Here is a 20,338-nt window from a genome sequence, read left to right on the forward strand (position 1 = left end):
TTTTTTACTGTTGTTGGAGAAAAATACTTCCTCAGCCAATAGTGAGTATTTGCTACTGAAGATGCACAACCTGTACATGTGAAAGAATAGGCGGAAGGCAGAGTCTATTTTTGCTTAAACAGCTTATTTTCATACAGAAATGCAAAGGAAGATTGTTTCACACGTGCATATGTGAAATCTGAGACATCTGCTGAATCCAAACTCCAGATATTTGTATCGAGCACTATATTTTGTAATCAGATGTATTTTGGTGACAGTGTACAGATATGTGCATGTATTTTATGCTCACTGTGTCCCACTTGTTTTACAGTTAGAGGCTACAGAACCATGTTTTAGTACAACAGTCTTTTACAGGAAATTTGCATTTACTGCAAAATATAAATTTGTAAATAAAGAATGTCGTTTTATAAAACTGCCAGCGTCTGTGCTTTTCACACTGTGCTGGGTGATTTACTCACGATCCTTTTAGTAATATCAATTTACAAGACTGAATCCACAAACAATGCATGGCAGTCAGTTCAGTTGTATTTACAGATAAGGGCAGGAACGATTGTCCCCAGCTCGTTAGTATTTGTTTTGGTCTTCACAACGAGCACTGTATGGTTTGGGCTGTCGTGTTGGAAGACGAAACGATGACCCAGGTCCAGTTTTGCTGCTGACTGCTTGAGTTGTGCTTTATCATCTTCACATATCCTTCTTCATGATTCCCAGTTCCAGACACACTGAAGCAGCCCCGCAGCATGATGTTCTACTGCAGGGATGGTGTCCCTTGGAGTGTGTGGTCTTTGTGACCAGAGCGCTCCAGTTTCATCTAATCTGGTCAAAGAGCATATTTGCAGCATGCACCATTTTTCTCAGGGTTCTCCTTCGATTACTTCAGTCTGGCTTTTTCTTGGTCTGCAGTCCTTTACTGATTCCAAGCTTGGCTAAGTCTAGAGTCTTGGCAGTTGTTCCGCGGTCTTGAGAACATCTTTTGCTAGTTTCCTTTCCAGAGTCTTTGAAATGGTCTTTGAACCTCCTCGTCTACCGTGTTTTATTTGTGCGCTGTGTGGTTCTCCTTGAGTTTCTCGATCATACTTCTTATGCCAGTTTTGAAACCCAGTCATTACTTTGTATAGCCATCTCCTGCTTTGTGACCATCAACCATTCTTCTCCTCAAGTCTTTCTTTTCATTTTGGTGTGATGTTTGACGACTCGAGCCCTCGCTAAAGTCTGTGTATAAGTCAGAAGATGACTCTCAGTTTTATAAGAAGTTAAAGCACATCTTTGCAGAGCGGGGCTTTGTGCAGGAGCCCAATAAAGTCAGTTTGTTAGGGGGATAACTACATTGAACTTTGATTCTGCTTTTATGTGCAAATAGAAGTAATATGTGCTTTCTAAAGAATTTAAAAATGCTATTTTGAAAATCCAATGCTCTGTCAAAAAAGACAAATTGAAAATATTTTTGTCCTCATCTGTGTGTCTCTATAAAATGACATTCTTTATGTAAATGTGTTGCCAACAACAGTCACAGACAGATATCTGAACAGTTAAAGCTGCACTCCTCACCTCTGCAGAGTGAACATTAAGGCTAACAAGCCAGATGTTGAGTATTGAAAGGAAGGGTGTCAATGCAGAACATCCCATCCTGTGTTTAATATATATCTAAAAGTAGATTCAATTCAGTTCAGTTTTATTTATATGGCTCCAAATCACAACAACAGTTGCCTCAAGGTGCTTTAAAGTTTAAGTCGTCAAGTTTGCTTGCTAGCATTTTCTTTTGAAGATCCTGTATGATAGAGGCATGCAGTTTCCCTTCTGCCACAAACACACCAGATGAGCCACTGCTTCTACAGCTAGTTTAACTTGATCGAAGCCAGAGGATGAAAGTAACAGCCTGAGAGTTAGATACTTGATTATTTATTATTTTGGATGTATGGCTTTAATGCGTTCATTAGAAAAACATCTATAAAATCAAGTGTTTCGTGTTTGTGTCGTTGACAGAAGAATGAGCTGCTACATGTGAACATGTCTGTCATTTCTAAACACGATGCGATACTTTGGGTAAGACCTTTGAATTATAGCTGAAAATCTATAACTTGACTGTTTGATTAAAATCCACTTGATTCACTGAAGTAAACAGAGGCAACATTACAAAAACTCTTGTCTAATTCTGGGCCTACCTCTATGCAGAAATAGGATTATTAATAATAAATGATAAACTGTGAAGCTTTCAGAATCTTAAGAAAAACTCAGCACAAATTTGGTCTTGCTGGCTTGCACTACTTGAGCCCAGAGGATGTAAACATGTTCCAGTGATACCAGCATCATTAACAGACTGGTTCTTATATAGTGCTTTTCCCCTCGACTGGAGCACAACATGCCTCATTCACACCAGCTCTAAAATTCAGTTCAATCATTTATTGGAGAACAAATTGGTTTTCAGTGTCATGTCTAAGCATACAGACTGAGATGGCCCGGGAACAAACCACCAACCTTCCAGTTGGTGCATGACCTGACCTGAGATACAGAGTCACACTTACACATGGGGGATCTATTTTACTGGGTTAAATCACTAGCATCTTAGTGCAAACACGTAAACTGATTAAGACCAGGTTATGTTCAGAGTTAGGGTTTAAAATCAGGAAAAGCATGCAGTTATTTTAAAATTTTGATTTAAGTGCTGCATAGATCGACTGCTGTAAGAATATATTTATATATGCAAACTGATAATCAGTACTCTCCTAATCCCGACTGAATGAATCCCAGATTTCCTGACTTTACCCAAAATGAAAATGCAACCCATGAAATGAGGCGACACGTCCTGAAATAAAAGCTGAAACATGGTTTCTGCAACTGCTCAGTTATGTGGCCACTCACACATCAAATCAACAAATACATACGCATGCTGGGGGCCGGTAGCATCAGTTATAGTTCTTTGTGAGCATGTGTAGTGTGAGTACAGATCCTGTCCTGGTTTGATTCACTGTCTTGCCTCTGACGTTACCTCACAGAGACTGGATATATCCTTCATACCAGGTGGAAGCAGCAGTTTCCATCTAATTATTCTCTCTGAGAGCAAATAGTCGTAGTATTTTCTCCTCGTCTTGGTTTGACTGCAAGTGTTTCACTTTCCTCCCACTGACATTAGCTTGAAGATATGGGATTGATCAGACTGAAGCACTGGTTTGAGGCTTTTGTTTGTTTGTTTTTCTTTCTTGTTTTGGTTTGTTTGTTTTTTTACTGTTGTTGGAGAAAAATACTTCCTCAGCCAATAGTGAGTATTTGCTACTGAAGATGCACAACCTGTACATGTGAAAGAATAGGCGGAAGGCAGAGTCACCAAAACAGTCTGGATGAAAAAAAAAGCAATTCAATCTGGAGGGAAAAAATGATTTAGAGCGAATTGTCCCTTTAATCTGGGATGAAGTTATACGCTATCAATATGCATACGCTGTGTGAATACACTGTTTGATGGGGAGAAGGCATTTCCTGTTTGAGTACCGAGATGGATGCTTAAATAGCTCATGGAGGATTTGTGATTTACAGAACAGCTGGCAGACACAGGAAGACATAAAAGCATGTAGACACTTCACTGGCCTTCTGGGAAGACTGAAAGTTATAACACTGACAAAGGTGGAATTTATTGGAGGGCTACCAAAGGTCAGCGGAGCCTGACAGATTACAGCTAAAAGCGGCTGGTTGTTTCAAGCTGTATGCTGTTGAAAGATGAGCTGAGCGTAAGGTGTCCTAGAAAAGTCCTGACAGGTAACAAAATAACTGGCCTTTTTGCCTGTTTCTCAACTGGTTTACCTCATTGACTGGCTGACGGTGTGTGACCTCAGCCTTTGATTTAACAAATATTGGATTTTATACTTTGACATGGTCTCCAATGCCTTCTGTTTGGTCCTCTTCTGGATGAAGTGTTCCAATGTGATGCGTTTCTGTAATGAATTTATGTAGGCCAAGCCCAATAACTTAATCCCAAAGGTAGCTGTTGGTGCAGAAAGGAGAGGTGACTGAAACCTTTCCAGCTCTACTAGCACAACATGATACTAACCCAGCTCAGATCCAGTTTCACATGGGTGGTTCTCACCCTCCCTCTGACCCATGTTCCTTGTCCTGTCTTTCAGCCATCATCAACCCCAAGCAGGCCAAAGACAACAAGAGCTTCAACTTTGATTACTCCTACTGGTCTCACACTTCGGTAAGTCATCCGTGCACCCCCGGAGCCCAAACACAACGCATCCACATATTTTCATCAGTTTTGGATATATTTGTTCAAGCCTTACAAGACATTTTTAGTCTTAAATGACCAATTATTGATCTCTGTCCACAGCCCGAAGATGTCAATTATGCATCTCAGAAGCAAGTGTACAAAGACATCGGAGAGGAAATGTTGCTTCATGCCTTTGAAGGCTACAACGTCTGCATCTTTGCATATGGTCAGACGGGTGCAGGCAAGTCCTACACCATGATGGGGAAACAGGATGTGAAGGATCAGCAAGGAATTATTCCCCTGGTACTGACACTTTGATTAATTTAACAGGGCACATAATAAATTAAATAATAGGGAGGGGGTGGTGGGCCTCTGCCACGCGTGGCGGAACGGACAATTAAGATAAGTATAACAGACAACGTTGGCCACTCGTGGGAGGGAGGGGCCCCCCGGCGACAGTTGGGGAGTCAACCGAGCTGGTAGGAAGGATCATCACGTGCAGGACTTGTGAACCCAAAAAACAAAGGGCACCTGCGTGTGCGAGAGCATCCTCTAATGGGACCTTATGTGGAGGACCTGTCCAAGCTGGCTGTCACCTCCTACAATGACATCCAGGACCTGATGGATTCTGGCAACAAGGCTAGGTAATGTAGTCAACTATTTCTCGAGTCTCAGGAAAAGGCAGTGAACCACAGGAGGAGTGCTAAGTTAGCACATTAGCTTAGCAAGTAGCGTAAACTGCCATAAACTGTGTGAGTGCAACACTAAGGACACATATACCCAGTGTTGCCAACTTAGCGACTTTGTCGCTATATTTAGCGAGTTTTCAGACCCCTTAGCGACTTTTTCTAAAAAAAAGTCGCTAAAAAAAGACGTGAAAGCGCGTATCGCTTTTACTCTCAACAAGCAGCGGGTGCTGTAACGCAGTCAGTTCTTCTTTTACTCTTATGCTGTTTTGTGGATCACAAGGTTTAAAACTACTTATAAACACACACACACAAAGTAACTCCACCAGAGTGCCTATTTCGGGTCACTTTTGCCGGTCCAAGCCCGGGTAAAGGAGCAGGGTTGGAATTGTGACATTAAAAAAAACAATAATTGCTAAAAGAAATTTAATTTGTAGTTCTAAATAAACTCTAAATGCATTTAGGACGTTTTTTACTCACTTTATGTCTCTTCCACGATGTTATTTCTCTCTCCAACAACATAGGTTACAATTAGATTAGCATGACCAATTATGCAAATTAGGCAATGACGTCATTTAGCGACTTCTAGCGACTTTTAGGACAACCAATAGCGATTTTCCTTACTGAGGAGTTGGCAACACGGCATATACCTGCCAATTAACAACAAAATAGAAGCACAAACTTGTTAAGCGAGCTGTTCCTCACAGCAGGGCTTATTATTCAACAGATATTTACATAAAAATGTTCCAAAAGGTACAAAGACCACAAACAGGGTTGGAAGATGCAGTTCAGTAGCGACTCCAGTTAATAGAAATTAAAGCAATAAGTTATATAACAGTTTACCTCATGGACAGTTGTTATGGAGGCTGGTTTTCTGGACACATGTTTCTGTTGTGATATTGCATTTTAACAAAGGTCAGCTGGATTAAGCCAGCCTGGCAGGGATGAAAAAGTAGGTTTTTTGAGAACTTGGGGGTATTAATTCTACTCTAATACCATGCTATGCAATCTTCCTGTTGCTTATCGGCTTAGAGTCTCGTCCTGCTTCTGGACCACCCTCTATGTTGATAATCTAGTGTGCTAGATATAGTTCATTCCTGTGATGAGAGAGGACATGCCAGTCTATGTGGATGTAACTCAGCCTTTGTGTTTTCTTTCCTGTGGGACCTAACATTGGAATGTGTGGCTGTGTTGGGGGAAACTGACTGCTTCTCAAGGAATCAGTTCTACTCCTTTAGCTCTATTTTATCTAGAAGACCTCCCTCGAGGTGAGTGAAGTAATATTTCAATTGTGAATTTGAATACAACCGGGGGCTAAATTATAGAGCGCACCTCCCTCTCCCTCAGCTCACTTTTCTTTCAGTTCTTCCCAAGTTACTACCTAGTATCTACCTGGCACGGGACGTTGGATAGGTAGTGTTTAGCGGAGAAAGAGCTATCAGTGAGATAGAGATGTAATCACTCCTATTATGATTCATATTCCATCGTTAATGGTGGGTGGTGGTTCTGGCTGCACTGATAAAATTCATGAATGCATTGCTTTAGCAAGTTCTCGCAGGTTTTTTTTTCCATTTTATAAATCTAGATTGGTTATGATGTGATTTTAGACCTCAGCTTGTGAGAAGAGGCTTCAAATGCTCGATTTCAGTGATCAAGTACTCTTGTAGGTGATTTTTGTGAGTTTGAGAGCCATAGATAGAACTTCTAGGGCTGAAACTATCACACGTTTCTCGAAAAAATGCATTTGGGGTTCATTTAGGACTAAAGAACTTCTACACACGATATTGACACACGCGTCACAGCTACTGGGTCTATCAGCTTTTTCTTCTTTGCACTTTATGCAGTTTCCTTTGATGTTTAGTGGTGGACCCGCCACCCCAGTCTGGTTTTAAAAAATCTGTCTTGCATAGAAGGATGGACATTAGGCTAGTCCTCGCTCACTCTCACTGCCTAACTTATAAACACAGTGTGAACGAAGAAGCAGATAAGTTGCGAAAAATGAAGAACATCTTGGAACAGTTTTGGAACAATTTCAGTCAGCTCATACGAATTACCAGTTAAGAAAACTATTCTCCCTATATACAATAAATATTAGTTGTAAAGGCAAGTCGAAGCTAGTATGGGCCTGCTCTTGAGCAGAGTGCCAACCCCACAAAGTATCCACCAAGATGGAATCTCCAGTCCTCGGCTGAACAAAAATAAAGAGAGCAGTGGGAAGCATCCGTAAGGAGAGGATTTTCGGAGAGTTGTCTACTTAAGGTCTTTTGGTCTTGGGATATTTCAGCAACACAAGACTTAGCGTGATAATCCAGAGATAGGTGAGTCCCACAAGTGCCCGCATCTTAGGCAGTCAGTCAACGCAAAACATAAGCCCCTGCTATCTCACCACTTAAATATACTTTTTTAAAATACGCTCTCATATATAAGACGTACCTCATTGTCTACCTTCATGAATTCACACAATAGTCTGTGCTCTTGTTAATTTGAGCCTCCAGGGTATCGTCATATATCGACACACAATTGATATCCCTTGCATTGTTCAGTGTGATTACAGCCACTAAGAAATTCGTCCAGTTTTGCTCCAGTTTGAAGACTGAGGAAACCGAACCAGTTAGCTGGGGGAGGCGCGAAGGCTATTATATCAACCCGGTCTCGAAGTATACTATCAGTCTGTCCAAATTTATCACGTCACAACGACAATCCCCTCAAATACATGTTTCAGAATTGAGCCATATCCCTCCTGTGACTAGACGTCAAGAGACTCCCGTCGCGCCGGGTGCCACCAGCTGAATGAGACAAGCAGTTGCGCTCGCACGCGTCTTCAAACATCATATTCACCAAGAAACGCCACGACACAGATTTTATGGCATAACACCTACCGAAGAAGTTTAGATGCGAAAGTTCTCTAGATCTTGACGTCCGTCGTACGGCCTGAAAGGATACTCTGTTCTACCAGAGCAGAGCGTCGAAGACATTGGCATGGGTTCCATTTCGCGGCTAGCGCGTGGAGTTCCATAGGTCCCTTCTTGAGCCATGCACTCACCTGCCACGCCAGTAGACAGTGGAGGGCATACCCTAGCTGAAGTATCCCCGTAAACTTCTTCACACCATCCGGTATACCCGCTGTCAGGAAAGAGCGGGTGCTAAAGTGAGACTCCGGGTTAAGGGAAAAGGAAGCTCACTGATGAAAGTCTTGATGGGACGTGGAAATCAATGACTCCTTGAAGGTCATGAGGATAATTCTTAAGCTGTTAATAAGGCCTGTCTCTATAATAAAGATGAATGCCTATTGATTCTTTTTTTGTGTTGTTGAAAGCCCATGTGTTGCATCTTATTAATTGGATTCTACTGATTTGGTGTGTGCTGTTTTAGGTCAGTAAAATCAGTTTGGTGGATTTGGCTGGCAGTGAGAGGGCCGATTCTACGGGAGCCAAAGGGACCAGGCTAAAGGTGACGGACTTCGAGTGGGTCTAAAGGTGTGAGAATAACCATTACTACCAACTAATACCTCCCCTCCCAGATCCTATACAAGTGGTTCAGGGCATGCAGCACTTGCGAGTCATATTATTGGGATCCTATTAGACCTCATGCCAGAATCCGAACTGGACGAATATGACAACAGCTATGTCCCTAGCCCAAATATTTGATTACTGTCAATATTGCTGATTCTTAAGTCGCTTTCCCATTCAGTTGCATGTCTAAGCCCCCATTTTCTTGAATACAACCACACGGAACAGGGAATCGAGCAAATATCAACAAATCTTCACACCACGCTGGGAAATCCCTGTCATCATCGCTTATGGCCATGATCACCGAGAATCCGTTCACTGTCTTGTCCCCACGGCCTTTTTATAGCGTTATACGCTCGGTTGGTTGATTAGAACACAACCCATTCCACTGGCCCTCAAATTAGTCAATTTTACGCCTCACATCGTGGTGCCGGATATGTAAGGTTGCAATGTTCATCACAACTGTCCAGTAATTCGAGCCTCCGATCCCTAGAGAATGCCTTGAAATCAACCGATTAGGTAACCAGACATCAGAGATGCCAAAATGTGAATATTCATGGGCTGACCTTTTCCTCGTGTGTGACTTTTATTAACTAACACAGAGTAGAGAAAAAAGGAAAAGAAGAAAGACAGCCCAAGAATAAACAGAGCTGCTTTCATTTCCATACCGAGATTTCGAATCATTACTTCCCTTGCGGCTCTGAAGAGTAAGAATGTCTGGTGCTAGGCGAACCACCGGGGTTTCTCCGCAGGACACGGATTCGAGACGTCGTCGTAATATGTTCTATAGCTGGTGCGACGTGTGAATAATGTTAGAAAAGAAGAAATCCTCAAGCAGAACAAGCAATCAATTGTGCTGTCAGTTTGAATCCCACACAATAGCGTGAATCATGACAGTTGTTCATATGGCCCAAAAGCCCCTAGCAAAAGCATACAGTTCTGTTATAGAAAAAAGATTTAGTGTGGTACACCGATAGGACATGTAAAAGGGATGGTGACTGAAGGGGGGTACATATAATCCGAATAACATGTCCAACAATGGACATGAATTGTATGAGGTTAAATGCATCAAGAAAATCGTTACAACACAGGTTTAAACTTATGTCAGGACAGTGTTGTTTCGCATTACCTTGTCCTGATGACACATTCATTTCAGAATCTAATGACACACACCCAGGTATCAACATATACTAGGTACAGCTGCTAAAAGCATTAAGAACTCTCTCTCTGGTCCTAGGAGATGTAAGTTCCCGCTTCGCAACTGCCTATGGGTGCTAGACCCTGCGTGAGTTCCAGCCTGATATCAACGACCGATTGAGACCCTGTAGCAACGCCAGGTAGAACGCGAGGAGGTGCCAGGCACGAGCAGCACATGTTCCGTGCATGAAGAACGAAGGATATTTCAACCGCCTCCGACACACAAGGGCTAGTAGGAAATGTTGCTTGTGGAAAGGACACCGGTGTGTGTGAAAGAGCGCAAGGCAATTGTAGTATATCAACGTTCCAGCAGAGGTTCTGCCTCAACTTTCGACAGCTTCGGCAGATACGATCGGGCTTCAACGGGAAGTGCCAAGCTGACAGCTCCCAGCGTGCAGATGAGACGGGGAAGGGATGTCGGGGTGAATTATGGAAAATGTAGATATAGGTATGGGATTGTGGTTGGTTTTCCCTCACACACCTGTGTCGGGGTTTGTGCAGTGATCTGAAGGCATATCCCAGGTAAATGCTGACCGCCTGCCAATACAAGGAAGATGCGGCTAGATACACTCACGCGCTGTGTCAAATGTAACGAGCAAGAGTGCCCAGGGACAGAACCCTCGATATGCAAGGTGCCGGTCCGGACGCGCCTAATGAAGGGAGAGGAAGAAGAACGGTAGGTGTCTCGTCGGGCTAGATAGGGAGAGCTTTTTCGCGTCTGTGGTGCTCTCAAAGGCCAATGAGTGTGTGCAACCATCAGTATGAGAAGTGAAGACAGAACAAAATCGATTCATTGGAACAGGTACGTAATGTGCCCCAATAAAGTATGTCCTGAAATATGGTTATTGAAGTATAAGTGTAGATAATTTGCATTGACGATGTCGTTCAGTAAATGAAGACCACAGTTTTAACGAGTCAGTCCTCTGTCTCCTTCGAGCTTAACAAGTTCCCACACTCACCATATGAACACTTAAAGATTGTAATTTTCTCCTTGTGACAATCAAAAGTATAAATCCGATGGATGATGACCTACACATTCACATGGATGTTGTAGTCTCCTGTGTGCGTTCTAAATAGGCCATAGAAGCAAGATTACCAGATAGCTTTATCTGCAGTGGCGAGTATAACATGAAGATGGTCATCAAGTGTGGATTCATGTTTTTAAAGGTTACATCTGATAAAAAATAGTTGACCATTAGATCACCTCTTACGGAGTGCTGGATATTCAGGGACGGAAGCAGGCTTTTTAAACCGACTAAGTCCATTAACCGACGTTGCTTGCCAGCGAATGTGGCAAGGTTAATTAATCATGTCTCCTCTATTTTTTGTGTGTGTCTTTAGAGAAAGCCAGGAAGGACAGGCTCACCTGGAATAAGAGAATGAAGAGTGGGAAGTAGGCCCGGTGTGGTTTGTGTCGTGTGAATGGCATGTACGGCATGCTGGAAATGGAGGCTATACACACCTCGAGTGCGAGTACACAGCTTCAAAAATGAATGAGGAAAGTGGATAATAATAGTGTGCCTTCCTGCCCTACCCACCGGCCCTCGCTTTGTCCTATAGATGCCATCGTAGTAGGTGAAAATGTGGAGAGCGAGGTGGCGTGCTGGGTGAGCATAAAATAACATCAGGTTGCGGAAGAAATTAAGCAGTTAGTTAGGATGTGATGGTGCCACTAGCGATCTCTACTCGTTAATCAATATTTGCCTGTGTGTGAGAAGTGAAACCTATCCACGTCCGCCAATGTGGCGGTATATCAGGTCGAATAATCAGGTCTACCATTTCCGACAGCATATTATTTACAATAGTGCAAGAAGACCATCTACAGATACCCACCACGGCGCTAGCAGCATTAATTCACCACCCAAATGGCACACGCTTATCATAATATGAGTACAACGCCTTTACTTTTGGGCCGCACCCCTAGTGAGGAGGCAGTATAAATCCCAGTCCGCGTGTTTGCCATGTACAATAGAGAAGTGAACAGACCCACCCAACAAGTCATGTGTCTCGAGAGCCGGGCCAGCGGTGGAGTGGGAGAGAGATGAGGGAACCGAGGAAAACATTGGAGGAGAAGGTGTGAAAGATAGATTCCAGAGGAAGAAGGTCGGCCATGCACACAAAGCAATAAACTGGGGGGAAAAGTGGGCTACCAAAGTGACACAAATAAAAGAGCTGTACCAACCGAAACGGCATTCACCTTGGATTTCGTATCGAGAACTCTAATTTAATTACAAAGAAGTGCTCAAAGTATAAAAGGGAAGCAAAATATGGTAGTCAGAGGAGTGTACAAGAACCTCACACGGGAGATAATGTAGGGAAAAACCCGCTAGCACCAGCTAGGTGGGACGAGGAGTACCTAAGGCGAGGGCAGAAGGCTGGTATTTGCGAAACAGGAAGGGCCATCAGGGCAAAGCTTTAACACCCGAGTTCCCGAATTCGCTGCACTAGGTAGGAAGGAGGAACAATTATCATAGCTGAGAGGGGTGGGTGCCATATCCTGTTTTGGTCTGTTAATGATGGGCTGGAGGCTCCTAAGACATAACAAAATTTATATGATGTAAAGTAAGGTAAATGGCCGAAACTATTTCCGTTGGCTGTAACAGTGGACGAAACACAAAAGGGCCTTAAGATACTGGCATTGATTTAAGGAGCGGACTATGTGGGCAACTCAGCGCCTTACTAAAGGAAAAGGATGCACATGAGTGTAAGTGGAGACTCCAGTTCGTTAATTTTAAGGATACAATTCGTATGATGGTGTTGATGCGTCAGCTTCAATGACTCACCTCTCCTATGCATTAGCTTAGACTATATTACACTTGTTTTTCCCAAAATGTAATCCACTAATTTTGGTTAATTTATATAATTATATCTATATAAGTTATAAAGTATATATAATTTTGGCCAGAACATATAGTATTAGCTCATTGCATCTCTAATCTTGATACCACTTTTACTGCAGTACTGCAAACAGATGTATTAGATGGATGTTATATTATTTTGAAACCATGCACAGTTCCTTTCCCAGAGAAAGATCAGGATTAATGTTTGGAGCGCATAGAGCATATTAAGACTGCAGTGCTCAGGTGTTCACCAATAGCTAAATGAACATTTTTACCTGTGGAGAATTTAACTAAAGGTGTTGTGCTGTCTCTCTGTCTCTTCTCCCAGCATATCGAGCGTCTGGTGCTGATATCGAGGGTTTGAAATGTGTGTTTTCTGTTTCTTGCTTTCTGGCTTTGCAGCTTAGAATTGCAGCTGATTAATGTGGCAGTGTTAAAGTGGTTTTTCAGTGTTCTCTGCAGCACCAAAGGAACTGTTCTGATTGTTTTACATGATTTTTAGTGAAACGCGAGAAGCTAATGTTAATGAAATACAAACAGCATGTTTTCCACCCCTATTCAGGCTTTGCTATATTATGGTGCTGTAGAGATCTGAGTATGACTTTATAGATGCACTGATAGGTCAGCGGAGCAATATAGTATGGAAGCTTGTGCACCATAATGGGATTCATTTCATCTTTAATTTCCCTGACGTAGAAATTGTGACATCCATTTCCCCTGGCAGGTCTGTCTGTGTACGACGCGCTTTATTTTTCCGGCAAGAAAACACACATATCACATAAAAAGATTTAATGACACATGCAATGCAGTGCAGTAAAGAATTAAATCCCCTAATATATTCTAAGCAATATATTCACAAAGCATTTAAAAAATAGATAAAAATCCTTGACACATTAACCAAACTATTATTCATAAAATGCTAAGTTACCTATAGCTAACAAGCCGAGGGAAAAGAATACTTAAACAGAAACCAAAAGACGGATAGGATTGACCTAGAACGACTCCGTCCAATACTTCCTTTCTCACCTCTATTGCAAATAGCGTGCCAAATATAAACTAGCCTCAATTACACATACCCAATGTGAAACACTGCTCAAAAGTATTGCAAGTCTTATGTGCAGAGTCCTGCTTGTGCAGTAAGTAATTCACTCAGAAATCTGAGACATGTGTCGCACATCCTTCTAATTAAGACACGAGTAAAAATATTATTTTAAATCTTACTCTTTCATTATAACACCAAATATGTCAAAGTCCCAATTTTTAGTGATGACGGACTGTGCCCTTAGGACAATACATAAACCGATGACCTGCATCCTCCTAGACTTTGGCCAATCGACACGGACGAAGGCCCAGTGTCTTAGAGTTGCAAAATCATTAAAGTTAAGCTGTTTGTGTGGGGGAGAAAAAGATTTACCAGACACAGCGATGAGTGTCAATCAGCCACATTTCCTAGAGTCGAACAGTTACGCATCCCTCTTTAGGATTAGTTAATAAAAACTTCACTATGTTAAAAAAGTGTCTGGTGATACCGCTTAACACAGGACAGCCGGAAACAAGGCATGGCCAGCTAGCTTGTGCACCTCTTGCGGTCTCGGACCGCGCAAGCAACAAAATTGTGACTGTTTCTACTCATCAATTGTCACCTCCGATACCTGCCGGGCAGTAAATAGAAAACGCAGTAAACGGGACTAGTCGTGATTTAACTTAGTTTCGCGACAGGACTCCTAACTGAACTCTTTCTATTATATGACAGTCCTGGCCGAAGATTCGTCTAGCCGTAAAGTTTTATTGGTCTCACGTTATCTTAGATAATAAAGTAGTAATTTCTGCTGATCTACTATTTCACGCGAGATAATACGTCCCCTCCTCCTACTCAGTTGAAATGCGCTCAAAAAAGTCGTCAGTACTTTAAATACCTTGTATTATTAACTTTGAGTTTCTATAAGTAGATGTAGATTCATTCTTAAGTTAACTTACGGTACTTTTATATAAATACCTCAGTTATTTTGTTTAAGACTTGAAAAATTCACATGCGTGATACAGCGATAAGATCTTTTCAGCTCCCATTCTACCTTTTTAGATCTCTCTCCCATTTCAATAACAAAACATGTAAATTCCTAAGATGCAGAAGAAGGTGGGTCCTTTTAGCTTTTTTGTTATTTATTTATGATTATTAATTTGCTATTATAAATCTAAAATGAATAACAAGACGATAACAAAATTTAAATTATGAGGCACATTTCTATTCGCGACTTCTATATGAATAAATAGTTATAATTGTTAAACAACATGTGACTTATATTTCTTGTACACAGCAAATGTCCAAGCAAGCTAAAATAAATATGTTATTTTATGTGTTTACCACTACACTCTTTTCAAAATAGATAATGCCTAGTACTCAGCAGATAAATGATCTATTATATATAAGCCCAAATCTTGTATCTAAAGACCACAACGCTCCTGTGCAGACAGCACTATGCCTATTATGAAACATGATACTCACCCACACAGATTGGCTAAGTTCCTGTGTCCTGCCGAGGGTGTGTTAGTCTCCTGTTTGCAGCTATAAGTGTGGCCTACATATAAAAGGGACCATGGTTGTTCCAGTGAAGAATTCATAACAGCCTTCTCGCGATGTGTTCAATGTACTCCCGTATGAAGAGTTTTCTCTCATTTACGCGTAATTTCCCTTAGCTCAGGTGCTAGTATAGTGACATTTTTAGTAGATTATATATTTAGCCCTCCAGAACTTTTAAAAGAAGAAGATGATAAAAATCCCATTGTCTAACGCCATCTCGTGATAGCACATAAGGTATTTAGCCACTTTTATGTGGACAAATCTAAGATTCACCTTTAGCATTTAACCCGGTTCATACAGATACGTCCCTCATTTTCAGAACGTCATCTCGCAACGCTCCTTTACTCGTCTCCAAACAACGCGGATCCACTGATTATCGCACCTAGGCAGTTGACCTTGCACCAGACTTGTAGTCCAAACCTAGACGGGCTTATCAAGTCGCAATTAGAACGATAGGCAACTGTCATTAGCACGAGTTCTTGGCATAAAATAAGATAAAGTCTATAATTTCCACAGACATATAATCGATTTCTATGTCAGTGAACGCCCCCTCCCATAAGTGGATTCAGTTCATAAGGCCCTCCCTTCTGCACCATGCTTCTCTTACCAGGGTAGCAAAATTAGTAATATATGTATAATCTAAGTATTCCATCATTTCTGTCCTCCATAATACAATCAGAATACCCTTAATACCCCTTATCCAACCGACAGGTTACCATTAGGAGAAAAATACGTAATCAAATTAACCTTATGCTGATCAAATCTGGCGGAAGACGGCCACAGCTCTACAAGTTGAACTGCCCACGTTACGCCACTCTGCCTCAGATGTGATCAAAATGCTGTTCAATGAGTAAGGTACCAATTTGAAATGTTAGCAATGTGACAAGTGTGTACTATTGGCTGTAGCTTTCATTGCACTTTAGTCTAAAATCTCTAGTGTTAGACACAATTCACTGAACTTGGGCTTCTTCACTCATGCCAGGATCCGTTCCCCTTCCTGCTGCAATCACCCCCGTAATTATGGAGTTATTCGTACCTAGTTCGTGCCTCTTGACATGCGCTATATATCAGAGATGTGCCTACTTTGATCTAATAGCGCTTATATTCTCGTCCCAAATGATAACGCTTCCCAAAACCGCATTCACGAATACATACAATACTAATTTCACCATTACACAGCCGGAGCCCCCACATTATTTGCTTTAGTGCAACTACATTGTAGCCACAGCTTTGGGCCCACTGACCAGCGGCATGCCGGACACAGCCCACCGGGGCCCCTTTGTCTGACCTACCAACAGTAGCAAACATTGTTGTATATCTTGCACCAAGAGATTATTGGGATTAGCTAATGACCAGAGCATCCAGCAGACCTATGTGACTCGAAACCAACGACCTTTTGATCTGGAACTGAACTCAATCAGACAAATCTCATCGCTGTGCTCGCTGCACGCTATCTAACATCCATCCTCCCCATACCCAATTGTCAGATGATGAATTAGTTGAATTAGAGAGATCTGCTTGGCTGTCCACAGATTGTAAAAAGGAGTTCCTTTCCGCGATCCCTATTTAAGATGCACTTATCATACCTGTAAAATAGACTGTTTTCGAGGGCTCAAACATTATCCGACAAATAGCTTCTAATGTGAAACTCACCTGAGCCATGGTATATAAATTAAAGGGAGTTCTGATACATGTCTTTTTTCGACACCATCGTGGACTTTTGTTTCCTATGCAATTTGGAAAGATATTAAATACTTTGCTTTAACCATTGACGTTGACGCCACTCACACTGTGCCATTTATTTTACAATAATCACTTCATGTTAAGACCAGTAAGATAACATTTTTCCTCCATAGCATTCACATTGAAAATAGATGGGTGACAACTCCCCTGTGTTTTTGTCCGCCTACTCTGAACAGGGCAGTGGCTCTTCCCAGAGCAGCTCTACTGGTAAGGCCGACACTTCCATTGTGGTCCTCGGCCTATCTCTCCAGCTCACTCTCGTGCTATCACGTATGTTTATTATCACATCTGCTTTATCGTCTATCAGGAAAACCTATCTCAAATCCTTGAAAAATCAATCTGTTTTGAGGAACTGGACTAGGCTAATATCAAGGATAAAACAACATCCTTCAGATTCTCACGAACCAGTAAAATAGCTTCACGTCAGGTCTGACAACTGAACAAAGTCATCTGGTTCAGCTCGCCTCAGTCCAAGCTGGAAGACAGAAGAGGGTTTGTAATACTCAGCTGATACCTACTGAAAAAAGAAAGGGCATTTTTTCCCTTCGCTGCATGAACCACCCTGCCTCTCCCAGTGTTTGGGAGGGTAGACCACTCACAGCTTGTCTTTCTCTGGCCGCCGTTGCCAGAGAGTGAAGAGTCTGTTTACCCTCTTATCAGCAAACCCCTGAAGCCTCCTGACTTCCACCAGGGCCTGGGCCAGCTTCAGGACATTTTGTCCTGACTAACCATCAGGACTTTGGACCTCATCCTGAGAGGACTCTTTGGCGCAGATGTGGATACTGGATTGTTCTTTCTTTGTGATATTTTAGTTTGGTAATCTTCGGAGATAACGAGAGAGAACTTTGAATCACCTTGTTGTTGAATTGTGCTATACAAATAACTTGCCTTGCCTTATATCAGCTGCAGACACCAGATCCTGTAAGCTGGGTTTGAAGAGGGTACCACCATCGATTCTGTTCAATGATAAGCTGTGGTCTCCCTGAGCTGTCCCTGGGAAACAGCATCACCATCTGTATGGTGCTGGACAGATGGTACAATGTGCTCACCTTCTTTGGCAGGGAACAGAAGTGGTTGGAAACCAAGGGAGGCCTCGAAGGGAGATGATCTGTTGCTGAAGAGGTGAGGCTGTTGCGGGTATACTCTATCCAGCGGAGCTGCTCACTCCAGATGGTCTGAGTTGGTGGATGCAGCACAACGGAGAGCAGCCTCCAGCTCCTGATGAGCCCGCTCTGTCTGACAATTTGTTTGTAGTTGAAAACTCGAGGAAAGACTGACCATAGCGCCCAAGGTGGGACAGAAATTTGGTGCTGTGTGACCCGAATCTTTGGTGTGCTGAGGAAGATCGATTTGGCCTGTGGCGAGATCGTGAGGCGAGGCGAGCAGAGGACCGGTCCAAATATGATCAAAATGATAAGGCTCTGGATGGCCCAGTTACCAGGGCATGGAAGGATGACAGACTTTATTAAATGAGAAGAAGGAATTTTCTGGGATTGAAGGTGCTCTGGGTAAGTGGTTGACTAAAGCATGCATAAAATAAAAGCTATTTTTATTGATTGGTAATAGATTGATAATTAGCCACATTTACAGCTGTATTGACTTGTTGTAGATGCAGTCTACTTCATGTTTAAGGCACTTTAATTAACAGATTGAAAATAGTGACATTAAAGGAAAGAATATGCAGCGCCACACTATCAGATGCCTATCAGCACCTTTTGTTTCTCCTTCAATTAACTCTCAATCACAGAAAACGCGGAGCTCCGAAATAAAACTTAACCGTTAGTTCATCATTTTCACTCTGCACCACTTCTCCTCATCAGGCTGTGTGAAGCACAGTAAACAAAGAACCAGTAAAGAACCAAGGATAAAGGAGGACTAGTGCTGTGTCCCAATTCCTAGGCCCAATCCTTCAGAGGACCCGGTCTTCGCGGTCTACGTGGGCCGGGTCCTTCGAAGACCGATAAGGCTGCGAGGCTGTGAAATGGGACGGTCTAGCCTTCTGATTAGCGTCGCCGCTGTCTCGGTGGAGTTTAATAAACTCGGCCGTCTGCTCCTTGCTATCTAAAATATAACAGGACACTGGAGTAAACTCTCGACCGTCTCACACTTCTGATAATCAGTTTTCTGTGTGACGTTTATTCAGCTGTGTGAAAACTAGAACTTTAATCTCAGCCAAACCGATTTACTCAGGAACAAATAAAACACGAAAAAGCCAAAAAATAACATTTTTTTCTGTGGAAGTTTCTAAAAATGACAGTTTCATTAATCCCATGCAAACGTACACTTTGCAGAACAACCTGACATACTACAGAACAATAACACGACTCATTTCACAGATTGGAGTTTAAAGAAATTAAATACACATATTCAAAGGACCAGACTGATTCTGTTCTACAGATTGATGAAACTCCTAAACTCTTCATCCACTTTGAATGTGGATACCCTCAAATTAAAGCATCTGTGCTCGACACTATGTCCATGTCCATTAAATAACTCTACTTGGAATGTGACTCAGTAAACAAGTAAAAAAACAAAAGTCAGGTCCATATATATATTTGGACACTGACACAACTGTGCACCCATCTTCTTACCTGAGCTTCATCATGAGGTTTTGGGTACTACCAGGAAAAATGAAACCATGGATAGAAGCAGCTGCTGCTGTCACTACATCTCAATATATCCTGTCAAGGAAACGGATTTTGCCTTGACGGGGTGGCTGTAGTAGCTCAGGAGGTAGAGCAGGTCATCTACTGATCGTTGGATGTCTAGACATGCTAAAGGAAGGTAGAATTACCGTATTTTCCAGATTATAAGGCGCATTAAGTGAAACCAAACTCATTCTTCTTACTTCCTCTACTTCCGTACCATTGATTCATTAATGCTGAGTTCTCTATTCCCATTTTCTGGACCTGAAAACAGGGTTTGATCTTTGGTTTCATTCTATAATACTGGACTTATGTTCTACGAAGGTTTGAACTTTGAGAGTTTAAACAAGAGAGAAAAGTGTGAAAATGTTCGTGCCTGTCTGAGAAAAGTGTGAGAAGTTTTACAGCCTTAAAACATCTATAATAATTGTAAAGAATTAAGTTGGCTACTTCGTGGATTTCACCCATCGGATGTTATTTTTAGAACGAAATCCCGCGATAAGCGAGGGACCGCTGTGTAGGATACGGTACTTTGTCGTTGGATCAAAGGGACTGTCTTGCTTTAAAAAAAAGACAAAGGACAAGATTACTTAACAGTCAATGTTTAAGAGACAAAAGCACAGACGCTGGCAGTTTTATAAAACGACATTCTTTATTTACAAATTTATATTTTGCAGTAAATGCAAATTTCCTGTAAAAGACTGTTGTACTAAAACATGGTTCTGTAGCCTCTAACTGTAAAACAAGTGGGACACAGTGAGCATAAAATACATGCACATATCTGTACACTGTCACCAAAATACATCTGATTACAAAATATAGTGCTCGATACAAATATCTGGAGTTTGGATTCAGCAGATGTCTCAGATTTCACATATGCACGTGTGAAACAATCTTCCTTTGCATTTCTGTATGAAAATAAGCTGTTTAAGCAAAAATAGA

The 20,338-nt window shown here is 41.9% G+C and overlaps 1 protein-coding gene across 1 annotated transcript; it reads left to right on the top strand.

The window, feature by feature from the left end:
- Positions 1-3,739: 3,739 nt before the first annotated feature.
- LOC121812330 (kinesin-like protein KIF1A) lies at positions 3,740-8,358 on the top strand. The gene is made up of 3 exons (XM_042214250.1): positions 3,740-4,186; positions 4,319-4,501; positions 8,257-8,358. The coding sequence occupies exons 1-3, from the start codon at positions 4,061-4,063 to the stop codon at positions 8,356-8,358; spliced, it is 411 nt and encodes a 136-aa protein (XP_042070184.1). The 5' UTR covers positions 3,740-4,060.
- Positions 8,359-20,338: the final 11,980 nt, after the last annotated feature.

Source organism: Haplochromis burtoni, unplaced genomic scaffold (genome assembly GCF_018398535.1).
Source record: "Haplochromis burtoni strain Fernald_Lab_line unplaced genomic scaffold, NCSU_Asbu1 Contig_538, whole genome shotgun sequence".
Classification (NCBI taxonomy): domain Eukaryota; kingdom Metazoa; phylum Chordata; class Actinopteri; order Cichliformes; family Cichlidae; genus Haplochromis; species Haplochromis burtoni.